At 43.3% G+C, this 21,807-nt stretch overlaps 1 protein-coding gene across 5 annotated transcripts in view; it reads right to left on the bottom strand.

Annotated features, from left to right (window-relative positions):
* Positions 1-778: 778 nt before the first annotated feature.
* The window catches only part of rnf220a (ring finger protein 220a), a 159,185-nt gene continuing 138,156 nt past the window's right edge, over positions 779-21,807 (bottom strand). For 3 of the 5 annotated variants that reach the window (XM_085139632.1, XM_085139631.1, XM_085139630.1), the window contains exons 9-15: positions 17,231-17,423; positions 17,069-17,124; positions 16,866-16,977; positions 11,516-11,627; positions 8,043-8,213; positions 7,542-7,616; positions 779-2,626 (exon numbers count right to left, since the gene is read on the bottom strand). In XM_085139632.1, coding sequence (XP_084995758.1) covers positions 2,555-2,626; positions 7,542-7,616; positions 8,043-8,213; positions 11,516-11,627; positions 16,866-16,977; positions 17,069-17,124; positions 17,231-17,423 — 791 coding nt within the window. In that variant the 3' untranslated portion in view covers positions 779-2,554. The remainder of the gene's footprint in view (positions 2,627-7,541; positions 7,617-8,042; positions 8,214-11,515; positions 11,628-16,865; positions 16,978-17,068; positions 17,125-17,230; positions 17,424-21,807) is intronic. The other 2 variants (XM_085139634.1, XM_085139633.1) reach the window with 1 other exon arrangement.

A 21,807-nucleotide genomic window follows, 5' to 3' on the forward strand; every position in this document is an offset into this window, starting at 1 on the left:
ATGAACCGAAATGTCTGAGGAAGTGTCCCAAAACAAGTTGGAAACTATGACCTCAGCAGATACATGAGGTTGGTCTGACATTTCAGGTTACTCTGCAGAGCTGCATCATTTGTTCAAAAAGACTGTCAAAACAAAAACCTTGACTTATTTCCTAGGCACGTCCACAAGCTCCAGTGAGGAAAATGAAAAAACAAAACAAAGAAAGTCATGTTGGGGAAACTGACATTTATGAGTATTTAATTAAATTCAAAATGTAGCTTACAAATGGGAAAGACATGTACCATTTCCAAGAATCTACAACACACAAATTCACTCTGACTCTCTTGTGCAGTTTTTCCATCTTTGGGACGTCTTTTAAATCAGCAAGTTAAGTGTGAATGGAACAGCGTAGCATCACAACCCTCTTTATTTCTGTCCAGTATATCCTATAAGGACGTGTTTGAGACATTTAAACCAAAGTGGAAAAGCCAAAATCAAGTTTCTTCAGCAGAAGTGTCCTCAAATATCAGACCCGACCAACTCGGGCGGTTTCACTTTCCTCTTTTTAAGCTGTGTGCCTTTTGCATTTTTTTAATAGTGGACGATGATCCACTTAAAAGCTACGACTGACAATGAGACACAAAGTCTTATTACAAAACACATTCACAATGCGTCTCTGGCATCTTTGTCCCATTTTTTATTGGTTTTTCCAGTGAACAATGAACGAACGAACAATGAACACATTTCTTAAACACGTCTTACTTCGCCACCCCCGGCTGCATGAAAAGGACCAGTCGTGGAATTTTGAGAAATTTTATTTTTTCTTGTTTTTTTTTTTTGCATTATTTCTTACAACAATAAAGACGGCACAGAATACATAGCTTTACAAACACAAAGCACACCACCACCTTGGCTGCTGATGCTGCTGCCATTGAGGGAGGGGGGAGGTTGTGGGTTCCTGGAGGCTGCCAGTTCAGCGTTGGCCATCCTTGTTTTCCAAAGACTTCTGCCCATTGGGAATTTGCCATTTCAAGGACGTTTTTTTTTTTTTTTCTTTTCTTAAGTTGTTGATGTTTTCTTTTTTTTCTTTTTTTGCAGCATAGCAGAATGAGAACGATGTGGGAGGAAAAAGCTTCTTTTGAGACATGTAGGGGTAAACCAACCAAACAAACAAAAAATAAGACTGTCTAGAATATGATCTCAGCATGTTATTCCAATTAGCATGAAGCAGAAGTAGAGGTTAAAAAAGAAAAAGCTCAGCTGGACAATATGTGAACTAAAGAGCAGTTCCACAGTTCTGCTTGTTTGCGGGAACTCTTGGACAACGGGAATCTCTCCATTTAATAAAACTAACACAACATTTGTCCGCACACCGAGATCAGATCTACCTTTCTCTTAGGTACTCTGCAGAAAAATTACACCACCTAAATCTTGACCATCTAGTTTGAGTAGTTTATTATTACTTACAATTTTTCTTTAAATTCCTGTACAGTCAAATAAAACGGCAACGGATTTTTCAAAGGATCTCTTCTTTTTTAAAAAATACAGAAGGCTTCTTTAATTCCAGCCATTTTTTCCCCCCAACCCCTTCCAACCAAAAAACTGGATTTTGATATTATATATTTCTGTGTGTATCTTCTGATGGTCATGTGTGTATATGTGTGTGTGTGTGTGTGTCTATGTAATTTACACCCAACATTGTAAACATACATAGAACTATATTACATGTGCTTGCACTGCATCTTGTAAGGGGGAGGAGAAAATTTGGTTTACTGCACTAGAACACCACAAAAGAGGGGAAGAGAGAAGGGCGAGGCTTGTGAAGAGAAGAAGAAGAAGAAGGAGAAGAGGACGAGTAGGGCGAGTGTCAAACTCCTTTTCAAGGTTGTGAGGCTCCTCAGTTTGGTTGAAAGCTCAGTTTTAGTGGACAAGCTCTTATATTTATATTTTTCTTAAGCAACAGCTGGATCAAGCTATTAGTTTGTCTCTTCAATAGTGAACAAAAATAAGAAAAGAAGCTTTCTCTCAAGTCATCAGGGTGAAGCCCGCCATCCAGCACCACTGACGTTCTGCTGAAGAGCTAGCAGGGAGGAGGGGAGTTAGATCCTGTATTAAGAAGTTCCTCTGAGGTCCACCTCCAGCAGTGTGAAGCTACAAGGTCTTAGTGGGCGTTTCCACTGACTTAGTCCTTCAGTGTAAGATCCCTCTATTTTATAGACAGTTATAGAGGTTCTTGTGTCATTGAGGCAGCGGAAACAACTGCTGGCAATTGGGGACTGCAGGTCTCCAGGCCCTTTTTTTCCTCCCCTTTATTTTTTGCGCAGGTTACTCAGGAGACTGCTGACCATAGTCAGATTCAGCCAAAGTGCGCTTGCTTAGTCATTTGTTCAAGCCGCCCTCCTGGAAGAACTGGCACAGTCTCAAACACAGCTGCCGTGGAGGCTTGGCAGCTGCTGACCCAGGCCGCGCAACAGAGAGAGACAGAGCGAGAAGAACTAAAGATGATCGACGGGGAAGGAGACAAATCCAAGATGGAAGAATGGACTGGAAGGAACAAAGGCAGGGGTTGTGCTCTTTACAAGTAGACACGCCTCAGGTCTCCGGGTGAGGTGATGGTGTTGCACTGTGGGCACAGCTTCTTGTTTCCCTGTGATGGACAGACAAGCAACAGTTAGCTTGGTAGCTCAGAAAAATGTACCAACAGACATAACAATGAAGTGCTCACTCTGCTGATTTGGGACTATGAGCATGAAGTTCAATACAAGTTACCCAGTGCTCTTACTGCCTCCTCCTCCTGTGTGAATCTAAACCTGTTTGCTGCACATCTTGCCTCCCCTTCTGCCCTCTTCCTCTCCCTCTGCACTGCTTTGATAGTGTGCCATCTGCAGTAAAGCAGCAGGTGATAATATGCAACACAGGGCTGACAGCATAACAAGATTCTGAATGGGTGGTCTCACCACTGTCCTAAATCCCTGTTGCTTTCCCGCACCAACTCTCGCCAACAACTGCTGGCTGCAGGCGCATCCTTTTCTGACAGAGTCACTGTGCTGAGTTTACACTTAATGATGCAAGAAAAAAGAAAAGAAGCCAAAAACAGACCATAAACAAATGAAGAATAGTGGCACAGCTGGAGTCAACTAGGAACGGATTATATGATGTCATTGCTATGAAGAAAGTCTTAACATCAGAAATGAAATGCACCCGTTGTGTTTCCCACAGATCTAGGTTCTATTTGTTGTAGATGATGGGGGGTGGGGGTGGTTGGCTGGTGTTGTGATAATAAATAACTGAGCGACTCCAGCGTCTTGGACCGCAGCTGGTGATGTTATTCCTTGTTCTGCTGCCGAGCTTCATAAGGTTGGCATGGCTGCTCATGAATCAGTTCTCCACCTGATGTCAGCTGCAGTCCAAGACAAACTGGAGTATGTGAACATGGGACAAACTTTTTTAAGGAAACCACCACAACAGAAGCACGATTAAAACATGAGACTGAAGGCCCAACACTCACAGCTACATTACCTTCAAAGTAAGATCAAGAGAATGGTCTACTACTCAGTCACTTTCTGAAAGTGTCATTCTCTCAAGCAAAGGGGTTCAGGTAAAGTCCATGTATAGCAGGGGTGTCAAAAATAAGGCCTGGGGACCAGGAGACTCTAATCTGCCCCACCGGAAGGCTTTGAAAACTGAATGAGTGCGCAGATTTTGAACTTTTAACTGTAGTATAGTGTTTCCCACTGATGAAGACTTCCCCCGTGGCCATTCATACTACACCAAAGTAGTTAAGTAACAGTTAAAAAATTAATACAATGACAGAAACTGTCTACTACAGCAATGTCTTTTTGTTTTAAAGAGTGGGTCCACAGTAAAAAAAAACAAAACGGTAATGTTTCCTGTAATTTTACATATTAATCACGTAGGAAAACTGAGCTGTAATGTTGAAACTGCACTTTTATGTGGCCCACAATGTATGATGATGTATGGGAAACAGTGAATGACATTTTGAATACTGTTGTTAGACATAACAAAACTGCTCATCACCTTTTACTAAACTATCTGGTGCTTTAATCAGTCTCTAAACTGTGAACTGAGACTTTGAGGCTTTAGTATACGGCACACAAACGTAGGGTGTAACATCTGACATGGGTCCAACACAATCTGGAGATCTCGTTTGTATTTTGTGCACTTTTGAAACATTAATCGGTCAGCATAAATGTACCTCTGACCCCCAAGGATTTATAGGCTTCAATTCCTGTAAGCGCCTGAATAAACTCTTTCAAGCAGGTGTACCGATTAAGGGCCTAGACGGGGGTGATTTGGGAGAGACAGATGTCACATACTCATGCTAAGAGGATATGTTGCTCCACATTACTAAAAAAAAGTCCAGAGTGAAGAAGAAGGGATGGGATGTGGGGTGTATGGGGGAAAAAATGGAAAGAAGAAGAGTTTGGAATGGTTTAAAAAGTAGTAGTAATGAACATTTTCTTCAGAAATATCTCTCATAAATCACGTATCAAAGCATTGTTTAATATTATAAATTTAACTAAGTGTAATTTAAGCGATTTTATTGATACTCTGTTGAGGGAGCAATTGTTTCTGTTTGTTTGGAGGCCCGTCAAAGCTTTCTGCTGTTTACTGTGGGCAGTGAGCATGCATGGGTGTGTGCCTGTTACACTGTGCTCCAGCTGCCTCGCTCATTAAAGTGGTAAGAGGCTGGGCTGACGTTAACTAGATTCCTGGGCATTTACTTTGATCAGTTTGGCCCTCCCGGTTTTATAGCTGTCTCCAGGCTATGACTTTAATTCCCCATACATTAAACCAGCAGTGGCAGGATGCACGTCTGTGCACACACCTACACAGAAAACACAGGTACGCTGCAGATGGAAACAATGGAGTGCTTTCTTTTGAGCAATTAATAACAGAAGAATTAGAAAGCAGGCTAACTAATTTATTAATCAGGCCCAGACTGCCTTTCTGCTCGTACTCAAATGAAGGCCTTCTTAAATCACCTTAAACTGAAAGCATTTTTCAGACAATTATTAGCATGAATAAGGGTGGTAATGGTTGGGACCATTAGCTTATGTTGCTTTTATCTGCTATCATGCAGCTGTTCTACTGGACCAAACCATTTCAGAAACACCACATTTAAAATGTATAGCTGCATACAAGGCTGAAATAGTCATCAGACATTCCCATGCATTATTCATCATAATCCCTGGAAAAATAAAGTCTACTCCATTCAGTCCTCGACATAGACCAGGGGTCGGCGACCTGCGGCTCTTTAGTCCTTATAGTGCGGCTCCCTGTGGTTTGGGAAAATAAATTATTTAGCTGAAGTGTATTTTATTTATGCTAGTTCTTTTTTAACTTGTAGTTCTAAATTGGAAGATTATTGTGATATTGAAATATCACAATATATTGAAATAAAATTATATTCTATTACTTTTTCATCGCTCAAAATAAGCGTTACACTCGCGGAAGCCGGTGTACCCGCCGAAACGCCGTGCATTTATCGAGACTTTCAACTCCAGGTAGGCCAATTATGGATCTTCGGATCCACATTATGTCGGCAGCTATTCTCCACCGTGAACTATGTTAAAAACAAAAAACGCTCACGCCTCACAGATGACAGCTTACAGTCCTGCGTAAAGATGAAAGTGACTTCGTACAGCCCCGATTTGCAGACGCTGTGCGCAGAGGTTCAGGAGCAGAAGTCCCATTGTAAACATATCACGGCAGACCCGACGATGTTTCCATGAACATGCTTTTCAGCATCTCTTTGTTGAACACTTTACACACACGGTTGCTGTACGCATACAGCCGGCTGTAGCTTTGCAGCTCACAGCCCGACAACACAACAGCAGAGAGAGCACAGACGTAAAGGCGGCGAGGCATGATTGTGGGTGCCGCTCAGCTGCGTTGGCCTCTCCTGCAGCGGCGCTGCAGACCACGCCCCGCCTCACATAAACCAGGTAAAATACATATTTAGGCAGAATTTTGCAAATATCTATTTTTCATCTTTTAGCAGCATAGTGCTTTTTTTCCAATTATTTTTAAGTCAGGTCAAGGCTCCACAAGCCCAAAGGCGATATAAGGGTGGCGACTCACAACAGTTGTTGTTTGCTACATGGATCATTTTATTTCAGCTGGGTGTCTTTCCTTTTGTTATATTTCTTTAAGAGTTCAAAATGTGTTAATTACATAATTAATACAATTACATAAAATGTTATTTTCTCTGTAGCACTTTATGGATTTCATAAGCAACACACCTTAGTTGTTCACACAAAGCATAAAGGTAAAAAACAATATATACAGTGTTATCTTCATTTTAGATGTGAAAAAGTATTTGCAGCTCCCAGTGTTTTCTTTTGCGTTGAAACCGGGTCCAAATGGCTCTTTGGGTGTTAAAGGTTACTGACCCCTGACATAGACGATGTCACATGGTTTAACAAACTGAATCTAATGCAGACAGTGGTAGCTGGTCCACCAATCAGCAGCCTGCCTAAGCCCAAAAAGGATAAACTGAGCAAAGTGTGAAGAGTTTTAGAGATTTGAAACTGCATCTATAAACTGAAGGTGATTTTCTTCATTTAAAACACCAGCGAGATGCTTTAGACTCGTAAAGACTCGAGAAGACAGCTTCGATTAGAACCCTAGGACTGCTGATGCAAGCCTGTCTGCACACTAACCCAGATGTTACTCAGGAAGTTCTTCAAAATTGTATAAATAGTGTACTGGCTAAGGTGTACTCAAGTTTAACATCTTCCTCAGGATTAGGATTAGTCAAAATATTCCAGCAATCAATGTTTTTACATCATTCAATGAAGTTAAAAATCAAACTTTTTAGGAAACTGATGCAACTAATACTGTATACAATGATGTGGCACTAATGATCAGCTTATTTGTGATCGTTTTCCAGGCGGGACGGGCCTGGGGGTATGTTGATGAGTAGGATTAGGCTTCATGGGGAAAGGGCGGCAGGGGAAACAAGGTGAGACGAGAACATTGACAACATCAGATATTTCGTGGAGGGAAAAGAGGCGATAAGAGCAAAGACATCAGAGAAAGCTGTTACCCTTCTGTTTACCCTTCCAGCTGTAGGAACACTATTTTCTTTTGCGCTCCATTTACCACATTAGCAACAGCTAACTGCACACTACTGAATATATTAGACTAACTAATAATCAGCAAAACCACAGCGGAGGGGTGTGTGTGTGTGTGTGTGTGTGTGTAGACCTAAGGCAGTACATAGAAGCCAGTGGAGGCTGAAGTTGACCACTTTATTCCAACATTTTAACAAGCCTTTTGGGGACCATTCCATCTAAGCCTTTCCCTGACTGAGGCTACAAGTGTTTGCACTGCCTGCACTGAGCGTGCTGAGAGAGAACGGGTCATTTGGGGAACATTCCATTTTAGTTCCTCCCTACGGGGCATGAATACAGAGAAAAATTCACTGACTATGAAATGAGGCCGCAATAACTGCATGTCATGAGGACTTGCCCCGCAGCACTGAGTGTGTGTGCGTGTGTGTGAGAGTGAGATGAAGTGTGTGAGTTTGAGCGTACCAGAGTCCTGAGCCAGCATTCTTCACAGTGGACGTGCCAGCACTGGATGGAGGTGAGCGGCATCGTGTAGGAGTCCTATAAAAAAAAAAAAAAAAAAACGGAAAAATTTAAACTACATCGGATTCACGGGACGCTCACTTTAGCTAGCAACAAACAAGTAACGCTACACAATTCCTGACCGACAAACAGCATGAAATCACTAACCACGGAAAGACAGCCAGCAGCCACAGAACCACTGAGCAAGGCAGCATATGGGAAATTGAACCGGCAACCTGCGGGTCACAAACGTACACGCACACGTGCACAAACACGACATCGGCCAGGCAACGGGCAGAGACAGAGGGAAACGGGCAGGGAGGGGGGAGATGAGGGAGGAAGGCGTGAACGAGCCCTGCTGGGCGTCCTTTTCTTTCCCTCTGGAAAAGAATGGAGAGATGAGGGAGGAATGAAGTGAGGGTGGGAAGAGGAGCGGAGGAGGTAAGGAGGGAGGGAGTGCCTTACCCTCCGTAAAGGCTGTGGGAGGAGCCTCTTTATGCCGCTGCTGTAGCCACCAATCACAAGGCCCCTGTACAGGCAATACAGGCCGAGGGGGAGGGACTTAGGCTGCCTCTCTCCGACCTCATTGGCCCCTATGCTCTTGAGCTCCGCGCCTGACTGGATAGCAGGCTTCCTCTGCGGAAGGAGGAGGAGGAGGAGGGAGAGGTGGGGGTTGGAGAGGAGAGGTTGGGGGCGAAAGGTGGCAGCTAATCACAGAGCCGGGCTTGTACTGATCGCGCACACACAAACACCAAAGAGCAACAGAAGACGCGTGTGGACAAACACAAACCCACGCAAACATCACCGTGTGTGCTAATGACAGCCAGAAAGTAAAGTGAGGCTTTGAATACAACTTCTTCCACTTTTGATTGGATAGCTGACAACTAGGCTAAAATGCTAAGTCAACTGGAAAAGCTCGGATCTTCAGGAGTTTTATCTCATTGGTTAGATTTTACAAGTGCGAACAAACATTTACACTCTGAAAGTGCAACTGAGGCGTGAATGTAAAATAAATGGCTTTTTTTATCCTGACCCTTCACTGACATCGCTAATGGAAGAATGGGCTAAGTTTTATGTATATACCACAAAATCTCAACAACAGTCGCCTCAATGTGCTTCATATATATATATATATATATATATATATATATAAATAAATAAAGACCCGACAATAATAACGGAGAAACACGAACAATCAGCCAAAACCCTATGAGCAAGCACATGGTGACAGTGGCGAGGAAAAACTCCCTATTAACAGGAAGAAACCTCCAACAGAACCAGGCTCACATTACAGTCTTATTTATCAGTTTACTTGTAAAGGCTCGTTTGATAAATATGTCCTTGTAGTATTTTTTAAACTTAGTCACCCAGCTTAAGCAAAGAGCAATATTACACTGGCTAATCTGAAAATTCAGGCATGTTTAAATGTCATTGAAATTTCCTTATATGGAAACAGACATTAAGTACATCTAAGTAGTCTTCAAACAGTCTAAATATTTGCAATCAAGCCCATCAACAACCTTACTTTAAAACTGAAATATCTCAATATTTAAATATCTGAATATATTGAATTTCCAAAAGTAGTTTAGGACAATCTTAAAGCACATTTTAAGTTCCTTGCCCTAAAATGACCAATAGATGGGGGTAGAAACCCACAGATAGTGCTGAGCTGCATCACTGAGATACCCTCAGCATCAGTAAAGGCTAACAGAGAACTTGAGTCAACTTGATACAGAGGGCGAGCATTTCCACCAGACAATCAGAAGGTAAAAATGAGTAAGAAATATTTGCAGAAATATCGGTGTAGAGGTGACAGCGGTGGCGTTTAGACTGAGTCATACATCTGCTCAAAGTGTTTGTGCATCTACTTGATGCGGTGGAATCTCCAGCTGCTTCAAAATCTGCCAGTTAGTGAGAGTAATCTGATGACATTTAGATCAGACCCAGTGACAGGGAGGGAGCCCAGTGACAGGTTAAAGACAGACAGAGACAGATTAGATGGAAGAGGCCTGTGTGTGTGTGTGTGTAGACATATTTGTATTTCTCTGTATGCCTTAGTGTGTGTTTGTGTGTGTGCGTAAAACAGATGAGGGACAGTGACAGATGAGCAGAGAAGAGCTGTGTGCTCATGGGGCAGTGAGTGATCGATCGCTGTGCCTTGCCCTCCGTGTCACCTCAGGCACCCAGCGACCTTTAGGAAGCGCAGGCGTTGGTAATTACCCGCCTCACATGCATACACACCAACAGGCTCTCTCACACACACACACACACTCACACGCAGCAAGCACAGGATGCCGACGCTGCACTGTCCACACGCTTGAACAATGACAGGGTGGGTACTTGACACAAAGTGGGGGTACACAAACACTGATGTGAGGTGTAGACGCAACTGCATCTCAAGTGTCTGATGGACCTCTATATTGTCCCTCATGGCTTTAACTATTGATCTGTAAGGTCCAATCAGCCATCAATACAAGCTGTGATGTACAGGAGTGTCTTTTCACCTAACAAAGCCAAACTTCGACACATTTTTCACAGATTTAACCTGCTTTGTGTACAGCACAGTCAGGACGCTATCCCAGAATTTGAACATACACATATTTCTGTGCTCCTGAGATGAAGCATGACATGATAAGAAAAATGATTCGCTCTGGAAATGTGATAGCAGACAATCGTGCCAAATTGCAAAGCCATGCAAAGGGCCACAACACAACAGCAACACAACACTAGCAGCACTCGGACAGTGAAAATGCTCCCACGAAGAGCAGAAATGAGATGCGTGCAGGTAGGGCTGTTCGATATAACGATATATATCGGATGACGATATAAAAACGTCTATCGTTTCATTTTACGCTATCGTTTGTTTCGTGGTGTCGCAAAATAAACTGTTTGGGGCAATATTTGTTCATCGTTTTGGTTAAAGTTCTCTCTTTCTCTTTTATTTAATATAACCACACCACGGACGGACAAGCGCCTGTTTTTATGCGTTGTGGTTAGCAACAACGACGGTAACACCATCGCGTGTCCGCTTGTTTATGTTCCACATAAACCTTTCACAATAAAGCTCAAGATCCTGTTGAGACTTTTCAAAATAAACTGAATCACGTAAAAGAGCAGATTATTTACGGAAGAGAAGTAAAAAAAGAGCCGCCAGGTGCTAAAAAATAAACCTTAGACTCAAATGTTAGAACAGGCTTTTCCCCGCAGCACGCCGTGAAATAAATACTCACAAAGAAGACGACGGCCGTTACAATTTATGTCTAAAAATGTATCGTTTCATGCATCGGTTAAAACACTCGACTCCAGCTACATGACGCGCAGCTGGAAACACTTCCCGCAAGTCGAGCTGCCCGAGATTCACAGAATTTACAGAAAATGTTACATTCTTGTGATTTATATCGTTATCGGGACGATAGAATTCTTATATCGGGATATGAGATTTTGGTCATATCGCACAGCCCTACATGCAGGTGCTTCACATATTTCTGCAACACAAGTACACAACCTACAGTAAAACACACGAACATTATCGAACAGAAAAATCTGTCACTCAAACCGAGCAGCTAGATATCAAGGTAAGCCCTCTGGCCACAGTGAGTATATTTTTAATTTATGTTTGCTTGAAAAAAATAGGTGAGGGTAGAGGGTTGAATCCCTCTTCAAGGTAGAAAGTGATCAGTGGTTGCTACTTACATCCACTGAATGCACTGACTGTCCCAAAAATACAGCACATTCTGGTATTCAGATACATGCTACATATCTGGCCTAATAAAGTGGAAGGCCAGTTATAGCCCACCCCCTAACCGCAGCTTCACATGTTTATGGTGCTACATGCAGTTCGACAAATGCTAATGCTGCCTTCTGACAAAGCCACAACACTTCCACTGAAGCTCGACGTGCAGACAAGCAGGCAGCACTCATGTAAACGCTATACTCACCATGCAGATGAGACATTTGTACCGGTCTCCTCGGAGTATCTGCTTCTCCAGCTCTCTGATTCGAGCCTTCAGGGCCTCCATGGTGGTTGCCGTGGACTCTTCCTCCGTTACCCTGGGAACAAGCAAGAGAGACGATAGAGGTTTTAAGTATAGATCTACACCACAGATGACGCGCCCACTCTCACACTCTTGTAACAAGAATTGTACAGTTGTGTTTTCAGTTCCATTTAATAAAAACAAATAAACATTAGGAACATTGCGATTTAGAGTATTTTATGCTACAATGTCTCAAAGTTCCACAAAACAGTGAAAGCTGGATGAATGTGCTGGGTGCTGAACACAAGAAAAAGAAGAAGAAGAAGAAAAAAGTCATCTTTTATCATCAACCTTATTGTCCTTAGTCACAGTACGACATCACTGTACTGTGATCCTGCAGTATATTTGTGTTAAATCCTATGATATGAATTTAATTGACTCCTATCTTTCTAGAGATGCATCACTCTCTACACATGTTCATTCTATACCATTTGATTAGGGCCCTGCACACGCTCCTGTGTAGTACAACATGTTTCAAGTCAAAGTCTTTGTCGATACGCTTTGTCTTTCTTGTAGCTCAATAAACAACAAGACCTCTTTGAATCTTCCTGACTTCTCTTCTTCCTCAGGTCAAACAGAGTATTTACATCCTTCTATTTAACACGTCTGCACCCTCAAAGGACTCATCGCGTCGCAGACTTTCGCTTAAACATCTTATTGTGTTGCTTTTAAGTCTCACACTCAGCTTCCATCCTCTCTGTTATGTTTTTGTAGCGCCATGGCTCTGTATTTATCTCCACATGTCCTTGCTTCTTCATCCCCGTCTCCTCCAACTTTCTCTTTCCTTATATCCCCTGTCCTCCCTACCGGTGAGTGGCCTCTGATTAATGCGCAGCATGATAACAGAAAATGTGCGTTTAACACTGTCCGACAGCATATGAAGCAGCGATAACTAGATCAATAGGGAAGACGCACAGACCGCAACGATGATGATGATGACAGTGATTCGGTGGAGGGAGACGAGCCGCACAAGCCAGCTGGTGTTTATTATAGCTATCCACTCATTCTCTGGTAAAATGCAATAGTTGTGTGTGTGAGTGTGTGCGTGTGAGGTATAAGCAGCGTGCGTATTTATGGTGATGTGGTCATTTTGCAGCCTGATAGCTAGTTGATCTATGGTATTGATCTGGATGGGGAAGGACAAGCAGAAGGAAGGAAGAGATGAACACAGTAAGTGGCTGAGTGTGTGTGTGTGTGTGTGTGTGTGTGTGGCCTAGGACATGGCTCCATTTGCTGCATACTCAAACAGTAGTGGGGAAGTGTACAGAGGAAAGGAAACGGGGCTCGACTTACTTAATTTCCTCTCAATGCCTGAGATTTTGAAAATCTACTTTTTGGACCACACCGGTAGATCTACATGAATTCACATCATCAAGCAAGCTCATTAAAATAAATTGAACATTTAAACTAAATTGAAGATTAAATTAAAATTAAACATTTCAGGTTTGTGTGGTGATCAGCAGACTTGTTCAAATACCTCCATGATAATCTGTAAAGCTTAGTGGAGGAAAAAAATTCTAGGGGTTCAACCTGAGACTGTCCCCACGCCTGTGGTCTCTTTGTTGAGATTCTGGCATTATATCACAATAAGTTTATTTAAGCTGATGAACGGATGACAGAGTGATAAAAACAGTGGACCGAATAATGTTTTGGCTTCTTTCTCCCAAAAGGAATTCATATCTCTTAGATCATCAATGAAGAAAGTCTGCATTTGGCCCTGAAATTGTGTTTAGTAGCTTGTACAGTGAAGGATTGCTTTGGTTCAAATCATTGGTTGGATTGATGTTACAACAGGCTTAAAAACAGCAGCGCTGCAGCTCGTAGGCACTCGTCTTGCTAAAGATTCAGCAGGATGACTGTTTGTCGTGTTGTGCTTGAAATGCTTCCGGACCAGCAAAGCATCCTTCCCTATTCCCTCTTTCAGATCTGCGGAAAAAAAGCTGACTTGCACTAACTCTTTCCTGTAACCTCATCATCCTCCCACCTTTGTAAAGGCCTGTCTTGACTTGCCACCCTGGTGCCCTATAAACTGCTTTACCCTCTCCTCTTATTAGCACCGAGCTTGTAAAAAGCCATTTAGCCTTGATTAGCCTCTAGCTTATAAAGCAGCCGTGTACTCTGGGCTGGACAGAAGTCATCCCTCTAACAAGGCCGTCTTTTTTCTTTTTATCAGCTCCAGTAAAGTCCTCTGTCGCAAACAAAACTCTTCCAAAAGGGTTTCTTGTGTTGTTTGATGCAAAACAAAATAAGCCAGCAAAAAACAGTTTTACTTTTGCAAACAAGTGTGTAGAAGTCATTTTCTAACCGCTCACTTCTACTTATTTTTGTTTTGTGGTAAAACAAGTTCATCTTCTTTATGCAGCTGTGGACATCTAGAGAGGGAGTGTGTGTGTGTGTGTTAGTTGGTGGGGAATGTAGGAGGTGCAGAGATTTAATGGAGGTAAAGAAGGGAACAGGATGACTTCACAGGGCCAAGAAAAGGAAAGACAACTCTCTGGGGCTAAATGTGGCATGCAGGGAGATGAACAGCCTCTTACAGAGCAACGTACACAAGTGAAAATCCTTGAGTTTAAGCTGGCTCTGGGGTTTTCAGTCTCTGAGCCAGAATAAGAAAATTTATCTCACTCTGGGAGCCAGCTTTCGAAAACACATCATGTGGACTCAGAGAAACACATTAACATCTTAGGCTGGGCTACAACCTGAAAGGTAAGACATTTCTAAGACAGTCCTAAGACCTCTACACGCAGAGCGCATGACAAAAACACCACCATGTAACGTATATACACGGCAATGTGTTCTCAAAAACAAGCACTGTGGGAAAAAATGAAGTATACAAGAAAAGGAAGAAACGCAGATTCTGGGTTCATCCAATTCTCACGAGAAGGCGGCAGCAGGAGATGCAGCTCGATCGTTTTCTTACATATTTTAGGAGGTGAGTAGTGCAGTTGGAGCTCTTGTTGGTAGAGTTGGGTCCACATCTGAGGATGTTACATATGATTATATTAATTGTTAACAACACTGTGTGTGTGCGTTCTTATACGACGTGGTCCAGGCTTGGTAGGTTTCAGCTTGTGGCCTTGATCTTTGAGCCTAAAATCATGAAACCTTCAGAATAAATACTGAAACAGAACTGCCTTCAATACAACATGCCTCTGCTCCAATGTGCTTACTGCCCCACGGGGCTTTTTAGACGGTGTGTGTGTGTGTGTGCATGCATGTGAGTGAAAGAAGGTGAAATAGCGATGCATTTTCATCTCGACTCATCCCCGTGGTGAAAAAAGCAAGCAGGAAAGCCCGACAGAGACAGATTGATGGCTCTGCTTCCCCTCTATTTAGCGCTCTGTCCCCAACTTGTGTGGGGCTATTCCTCATTTTATTAGAGTGTGTGCGTGTGCGCAGCTGAAGATCTCTACCATCTATCTCAATCAGCCCTGTGTCTTAATCTACTGTCTACCTACATTTTAGCCTCACTCAGCTTCTCTCTCAACACAAGCACATAGAAATGATAAAATTAGACGGTAATTAAGTTTTTTGCAGCACATTGCAAACATTTTATCAACCAGGCTGAGACACAAACTTCTCACATCTACATGCTGTAAAAACAACAAAAAAACAAACAAACAGCAGCAGCATTGTTCTCTTTTGCACCCTGTTAACCGAGGCCTTAACTACACTCACACACCATGATAAAACATTTAAGTCACTATTGATTTCCCCTGCCCAATATATATGTGCGTAGGCCTCAGATGGCGAAAGGCAAGGGGGGGGGAGGGGGCATCTTGTAAGTGCCTCAGAAGAATTGAGACAGGGGACGGGAAGAAACGAACAACAGAAATGTGAAAGAGAAAAGCAGGAGGAAGCGAGAGACATGCAGCTTAGCGACAGAGCAATAAAGCGAAGAATGAGAGGAAAAAGACGAAGACAGGCTGGGCGGCGTGTATGTGTACGTGTAGGTGACGGGGAGGAGGGGGTTACAAATCTAGCTTCATCACTTCCAAATTGAGGACAGATTCAATTATTTGCAGAAACCACATGGAAATCTCTCCGCATTGTTCCAGCTGGAGCACCAAATTTGGCAGCAATCGCATTGGCGGCATTGGAGGGGCCATTTATCTTGGAGGGGAAAGAGCGTCTCAGGCGCTGCACGTGTGTATGTGTGTATGTATGCGTATGTGTATGTGTGAGCTCATTTATCTTGTAGGGGAATGAGCAGAGGAACGAGGACGCCCCGGGAGGCGACCAGATCATTACCCATCTGGGATCAGAGAGAGAGAGAGATTTCACTAACGCTGCCCTGTGCAAAGCACCGTACACACACACACACACACACACACAATGTATCAATGTAACGAAAGGAGACAAATCTCATTTTCATTTGGGGACGGAGGAGCACAGAAGCTCCACAAATACGTGCATTTATAGTAAGCAGAGAGGAGTGATGCAGGGAATTGTTCCAGCCAGCCGGCTGACTGCTTGTTCCAGCGCAATCATTCAGCAGCTAGTTGGCCTCCTTTAAATGGATACTTAAATTAAGCCATGCTCTGCTCCTGGTGGCCACTAAAACCTCAGCTAGAGTGTCGTGTCTATGGAAACGCACACCAACTTTGCATTGTAAAAAAAAAACAAATGCACATGCAGTTATAGTGTCTGCTGTACAGGAGTATTTGTGTCAGTCAAGCTGAAGAACGTGAGGAAGGAAACCTGTCCCTACATAACACTGGATGTGGAGAACCAATCAGTGCGGTCAGATTGCCACCGAACCTGTCAGCATCTTTTTCCCTCGGTCACATGCAAATTAAAACTGGAACGATCACGTTGCAGACGACAACTTATTGAATGCATCCCCTCGCTCAGCAAACACACGCAGTTCTTGCCTCACGGTGCTGTTTCGGATCAATACAGTTCAAGCTGCTCTGCTTATTCGCCAGTTATCCCTTCTACTGATATTTAATATGGACCACGGACATGCAGAGTGCCGATTGATTTATTTCAGTGAAACATTTATTGCATTCAGCCTTCCAATAGTTGATGGAAGCACGTTATGTAAAACTGTAAGCACACATAATGTCAAACAATTCAATTATTACCTTGCAACTCCAGGAAATTGGCCTTAAACGCGCATATCAGGAATAGAGAAATGCATCACTAAGCCTTATAAAGAAGGCAGTTGAAAGATCATTCCACTTCACGTTTAACTGATCTATTTCAAAAATCCAACTAGTGTGTGTCCACGTGTGTTTTCCCTGTCACCTACTTTTCAATCTCGCTGTTTTTACAGGTGCGTGGGGCACAGGAGGAAGAGGAGGAAGACGAGGGAGTGCTGGGGTCTGTCTTGCTGCTCTCGCTGTTGCTTGTTGAAGGCATCTCTGTAGACACAAAGACAGGTAACCCGTTCAGTGCTGGCTTTTTAGCCTATCCAGCATATCCTCAGGAGACAGTTATTTTGTCCCTACTTACCATCACTGGCCCATTTGGAGAATTCAGGTGTTATTCTATTAGAAGGCATCCCCCCGCTGTAAGACAGAGACACAGATGTCCATGTAAGTGGCAGCTCAAGGTTACTAACTCAGGTGATTTTCAGATTTTCTGGCAGAAAATCTACTAGTTAAGCTTTTGTACTTGAGCACAGCTCCCCGTAGCGCCTCCCGCTCCCTGGCTTCTCCCTGGTCCTCTCCAGCACCGGAGCAGGGGATGATGTCGGCCTCGGTGTACTGAGCCTTGCCATACTCCAAGGTGTCGTCTCCATCCACATCAAGGTCGGCATCGCTGTCTGCGGCGCTCTCCTTGATGCTACACGTGGCAAAACCAGTTGCTGAGGAAAAAGAAAAAGTAACGAGGGCCATTACTTCGCTTTAACAGCAAAACAAAAATGCTCCATGCGGGCGACAAGATTTGCATTTATTTAACAACTCCACATCACACTTTGACGTTAACAAAAGTCCTATTTTTACTTGCAGCTGCCGTGTCCTGCACAAGATTTATCAAAATAAAAGCACCACTACAGACACACTTTTGGAAGGCAAAACTGTGAAGAGCTTTGTCTATTTAAGCAACTTTATAAGTGCAGTGCAGAATTACCATTGCTCAGACATTATTCTACACATAATCAACATACAGATCCAGAGAGAACCAGCTTAAGAGGGCACAGACCACACCAAGACCTGGAGTAACTTTCCGACACACTTCAGAACTTGACGATGCTAAATTTAGCTCGTCTAAAACTTCGGCTTCTCCAAACCAAATTAAAGACTTTTCAATAACCTAGACAGGTGAGAAAGAGAGCTAGATTTGGTCAGAGACAAGGAGGTGAAAGGGAGACGGCACACAGAGCTGGGCTGAACTGACACCAGACTGACACCTTACCCATCAATCTTGGAGAAAGAGAGAAGGAGAGGGAGTGTGTGTGAGTGGCACTTCTATAAACCGAGTGATGAACGCTCAGACAAACTCTTACCGCTGCCTGACTGCTCCCTTCAGCTCCACTTAGCCACACAGCTGGCTCTGTGTGTGTGTCCGTCACTTAGAGGTGTCTCTTCAGTGTTTGTTTGAGGCTGTCTGTCCTTCTGTCACTTACGCCCCTGTCTCTCCAACCCCTTGAAGGTGTGTATGTGTGTGTGCATGTGCAAGTCTGTCTACCCGTCACTTACACCATGTCTATCTACCACACAGAGATAGGTAGGTAATATTTATATATGTGTGTGTGTCACTTACACCTTGACTATTGGAGCCATGTGTGTTGTAACTCTGAAAGTGTCTGTGTGTGTCTCTACCAGTGACAGGCCTGACAGCCATCTTATTTACACCTATTCCAATTTCTACAAGCTCTCAGCTGGACTAGTGTTTTGTGTGTGTGTGTGTCTGTGGGGGGATGGAGGACCAGAAAGAGTTGACAGCCATCCTATTTAACCTACCTGTCCTGGTGTATGAGTCTCAAAACTAGACTTCCCATAACAGTTGCTCTTCCCCATCTCACTCCACTACAGAGTCTTAGTCAAAGTGCAAATCCGACACTCTGGCTTTCATAAAAGTTTTTCTGGGATTTAAACGTCAACTGCTTCTCCTCCCACCTAACAATGTAACTCACAGGAGGGGAAGAAAAGGTGCCACAGATACTAAGCCGTTTTACAACAGGCCCATGGTTTTCAGTGATCAAATAAAAAGAACCTTTTAATTTTTATTTGGTCTCAGCGTTAGAAGGGAACATATGGCAGCAGTGGCCGTGCAGTCTGCTTGGTCCTCGGGCATCAGTTTATTGCACTGCAGAAGAACAGCGTACATGTCACATTCATACATTTTAATGTAATGGCATGTACGGTGACTTACATTTGGATTTTCACACTTTTTCCTCTACATTTTCAAAGCGTGAGACTTAACTTGAGTGTCTCTGTACTATCAGAAAATCAAGCCCAACCTTACTTCAGAAGGGCCACCTCCATCCTGGAGGATCAGGTGTAGATCGACGCCAGCCCACATCAGCTGATAGCACAGCTACTAGCCTTTTGGCTATCTCATATAGACAACGTTGAACTAAAATCAGATCCAGCTGTTTAAGTCAAGCTCAAACAGACACTGAATGCAAATATGGGATCAGCGCATCCCCATTACCTCCTCATCTTATGTCTTTATTGTGAATGGCTGTTGCTCCTCACACTGTACAGTTTACAGCATCTCAGTCCTTAAACTAAATCAAACATTGACCAAATCGATCCTAACAGGAGTGGTCATAGGTAATATTTAACCAGTCACCAGAGGTATTCGACAAAGTCTTTTGAAATCATGAGCAATGAACTGTGGCTTCACCTGTTTTTCAAAACTCTTCAAGTATCACTTTAATGCCCTTTAATAGCAGGATGCAGTAAACAGAAATTTGGACTTTTTATATATGCATATATTTTAAAAATCCTTTAAAAGTTTCTCCTGTGGTGGACATGAATGCAAGGATGCTGTTATATAAATAAATATAATGCCACACATGGTCTGGGCTGTGTGAACACACACTGTCCCTGACTCTAGTGTATTCCCTGAGAGTGTACGTGTGGCCTGCTTGCTCTGTATGTGTGCGTTACCGTGCTTCTATCTGTCCCTGTAAGCAGTCTTGGCAGGCCAATCTAATCTGGCCAGGGAAAGGTCAGCCCCACTCTAACTGCCTTTCACTCACATTATTCATCAACGCCCCCTCCCCACTTTCTTTTTTACCCTCTTTGCCTTTTTCTTTCTTTTTCTCCCTCACCTTTTCTTACAATCACTCCTTTTTTATCACCTTTATTTCTTCACTTCCCTCCCCTCTCTTCCATTCCCTTGCTTCTCTTTCACTTTGTCATCCCACCACTCACGTATCACTTGTTTTCTCTCCTGTACTAGCCCTCTTTGCTGAACTATGTCCCCTTTTTTCTACCACACACACAAACACACACTCCTACAGGGCCACCCTGTTTTGTCTCATTATCTAACCTCTCCTGAGCGTCGCTGACTCTTTAACATGTAAACTACACATTTTATCCTCCAGGTTACATGCTGCCATGGCAGCAACAAAAGAGGCCCCGAATTTATTAACATATCAGTATAACAAGGCCACAAGTAGAGGTCTGAACAGGCAGCGAGGATCAAAGGACTCATCAGGCCTACTGGCAGCGCTGCTCAGCCAAATCATCCCACCTCAGCAACATCCCGTTACCATAGCAATTATCGAGACTCTAAAGCGCAGAAAGAAGGCATGTCAAAGGTCATCACACTATCTTTCTGCCATTTACAGGTCACAGAGAGAGAGAGGGGGAGGACACAGACACAAAGACATGAGACGGTCATCTTTGAAGTCCATTTACAAAGCACAGGTTTCTCCTCTTCTCAATCCCTCTGGGCCATCTCATCCTGCAATAATCCCCATCTTTCCCTACTTGTGCTCTCAGAATGACCCAATATCGAACCTCAGGATCTGTCTGCCTGCCTCCCTGCCTGCCTTTCTAGTCATCCATCTGTGACGGATCAACTATTGTGTTCCAAACTTCGAATACATTTTACAACTTAGTGATGAGGTAAAAAAAAAAAAAAAAAAAAAAACCCTGAAAGACAGGAATAAAGAGAAGTGGGACCCACAAATAATAACATGTGAGGGAAACACAGAACATTTACATGTTGTATTTGAAGGCAATTAAAAGAAACATCTACAGATATTCATGGCATGATTATCTGGGTTGACACCCAATGAAGTCAAAGTCAGTCAACTAATCCCAGCGAGCCAAAAGCTTAGACTTCGGCTAAGACTTTTTTCCTTCTCTTGGATCTGTGTGATCTTGATAAAAGGGGAATCGAATCATGAAAAGCTACTCTATGTATTCCAAGAATAAATTAAGAAGCTGGATCGGAGATGAGCTGCTGCCCCAAGTGGGGCATCTCGGGGGTCACCAGTGAGGGGACTGGGACATTAGCAGACAGACTGGGGCTACAGTGATGCAGACACTGCATCAGTTCGTCATGATCAAGATCATGCTGAGCGTAAAAGCAAAGCTGACCGGTAGCAGTCAACGTACGTCCCTACTGTCACCTATGATCGCCAGCTTTGGTAGTGACTGAAAGAACAAGATCACCGATACAAGTTGCAGAAGCTTCAGAGCTTCCTCTGAAAGTTGGCTGGCCTTTCCCTTATACACAGGGTGAGGAGTTCAGTCGTGAGAGAAGGGCTCCCCCACACTGAAGCCAGCAGTGGTGGTCAGGCATCTGACTTGGATGCCTCCTGTGTGAAGTGTTCCAGGCATGTCCCACCAGTAAGAGGCCCCATGGCAGACCCAGAAACCCCTTGGTGTTCCACCAGATAAGCCGGAGGAGGTGGCTGAAGGGATCTGTGCGTTTCTGCTTAGGCTGCCGATCCAGTGACCAGGTCCAGATAAGCGTACATGACTAAATGTTACCTGAAGAGACAACATTTTCCCCCATCTTTCCTAAAATTTACATATTGAAATCCTAAATGATGAGAAAGCCAGGAAAAAGAAAATCAAGATCTTCTCAAATTCAGCTTGGAAGTTTTGAAAAAGACAGAACATCTTCAAATACCTCCATCTTTGGAGAAAGAACGGCTATTATAAAACATTAAATAACAGGGAAAATGCATTTCTACTAAACCACACTGATCACTTACAGGTAAACCTTTTATTGTAAACTGCAAACTTAAAGTCGTACCTTACCCATAAAACAGACAGACA

The sequence above is a fragment of the Neolamprologus multifasciatus genome, chromosome 18, assembly GCF_963576455.1.
Source record: "Neolamprologus multifasciatus chromosome 18, fNeoMul1.2, whole genome shotgun sequence".
Lineage (NCBI taxonomy): Eukaryota > Metazoa > Chordata > Actinopteri > Cichliformes > Cichlidae > Neolamprologus > Neolamprologus multifasciatus.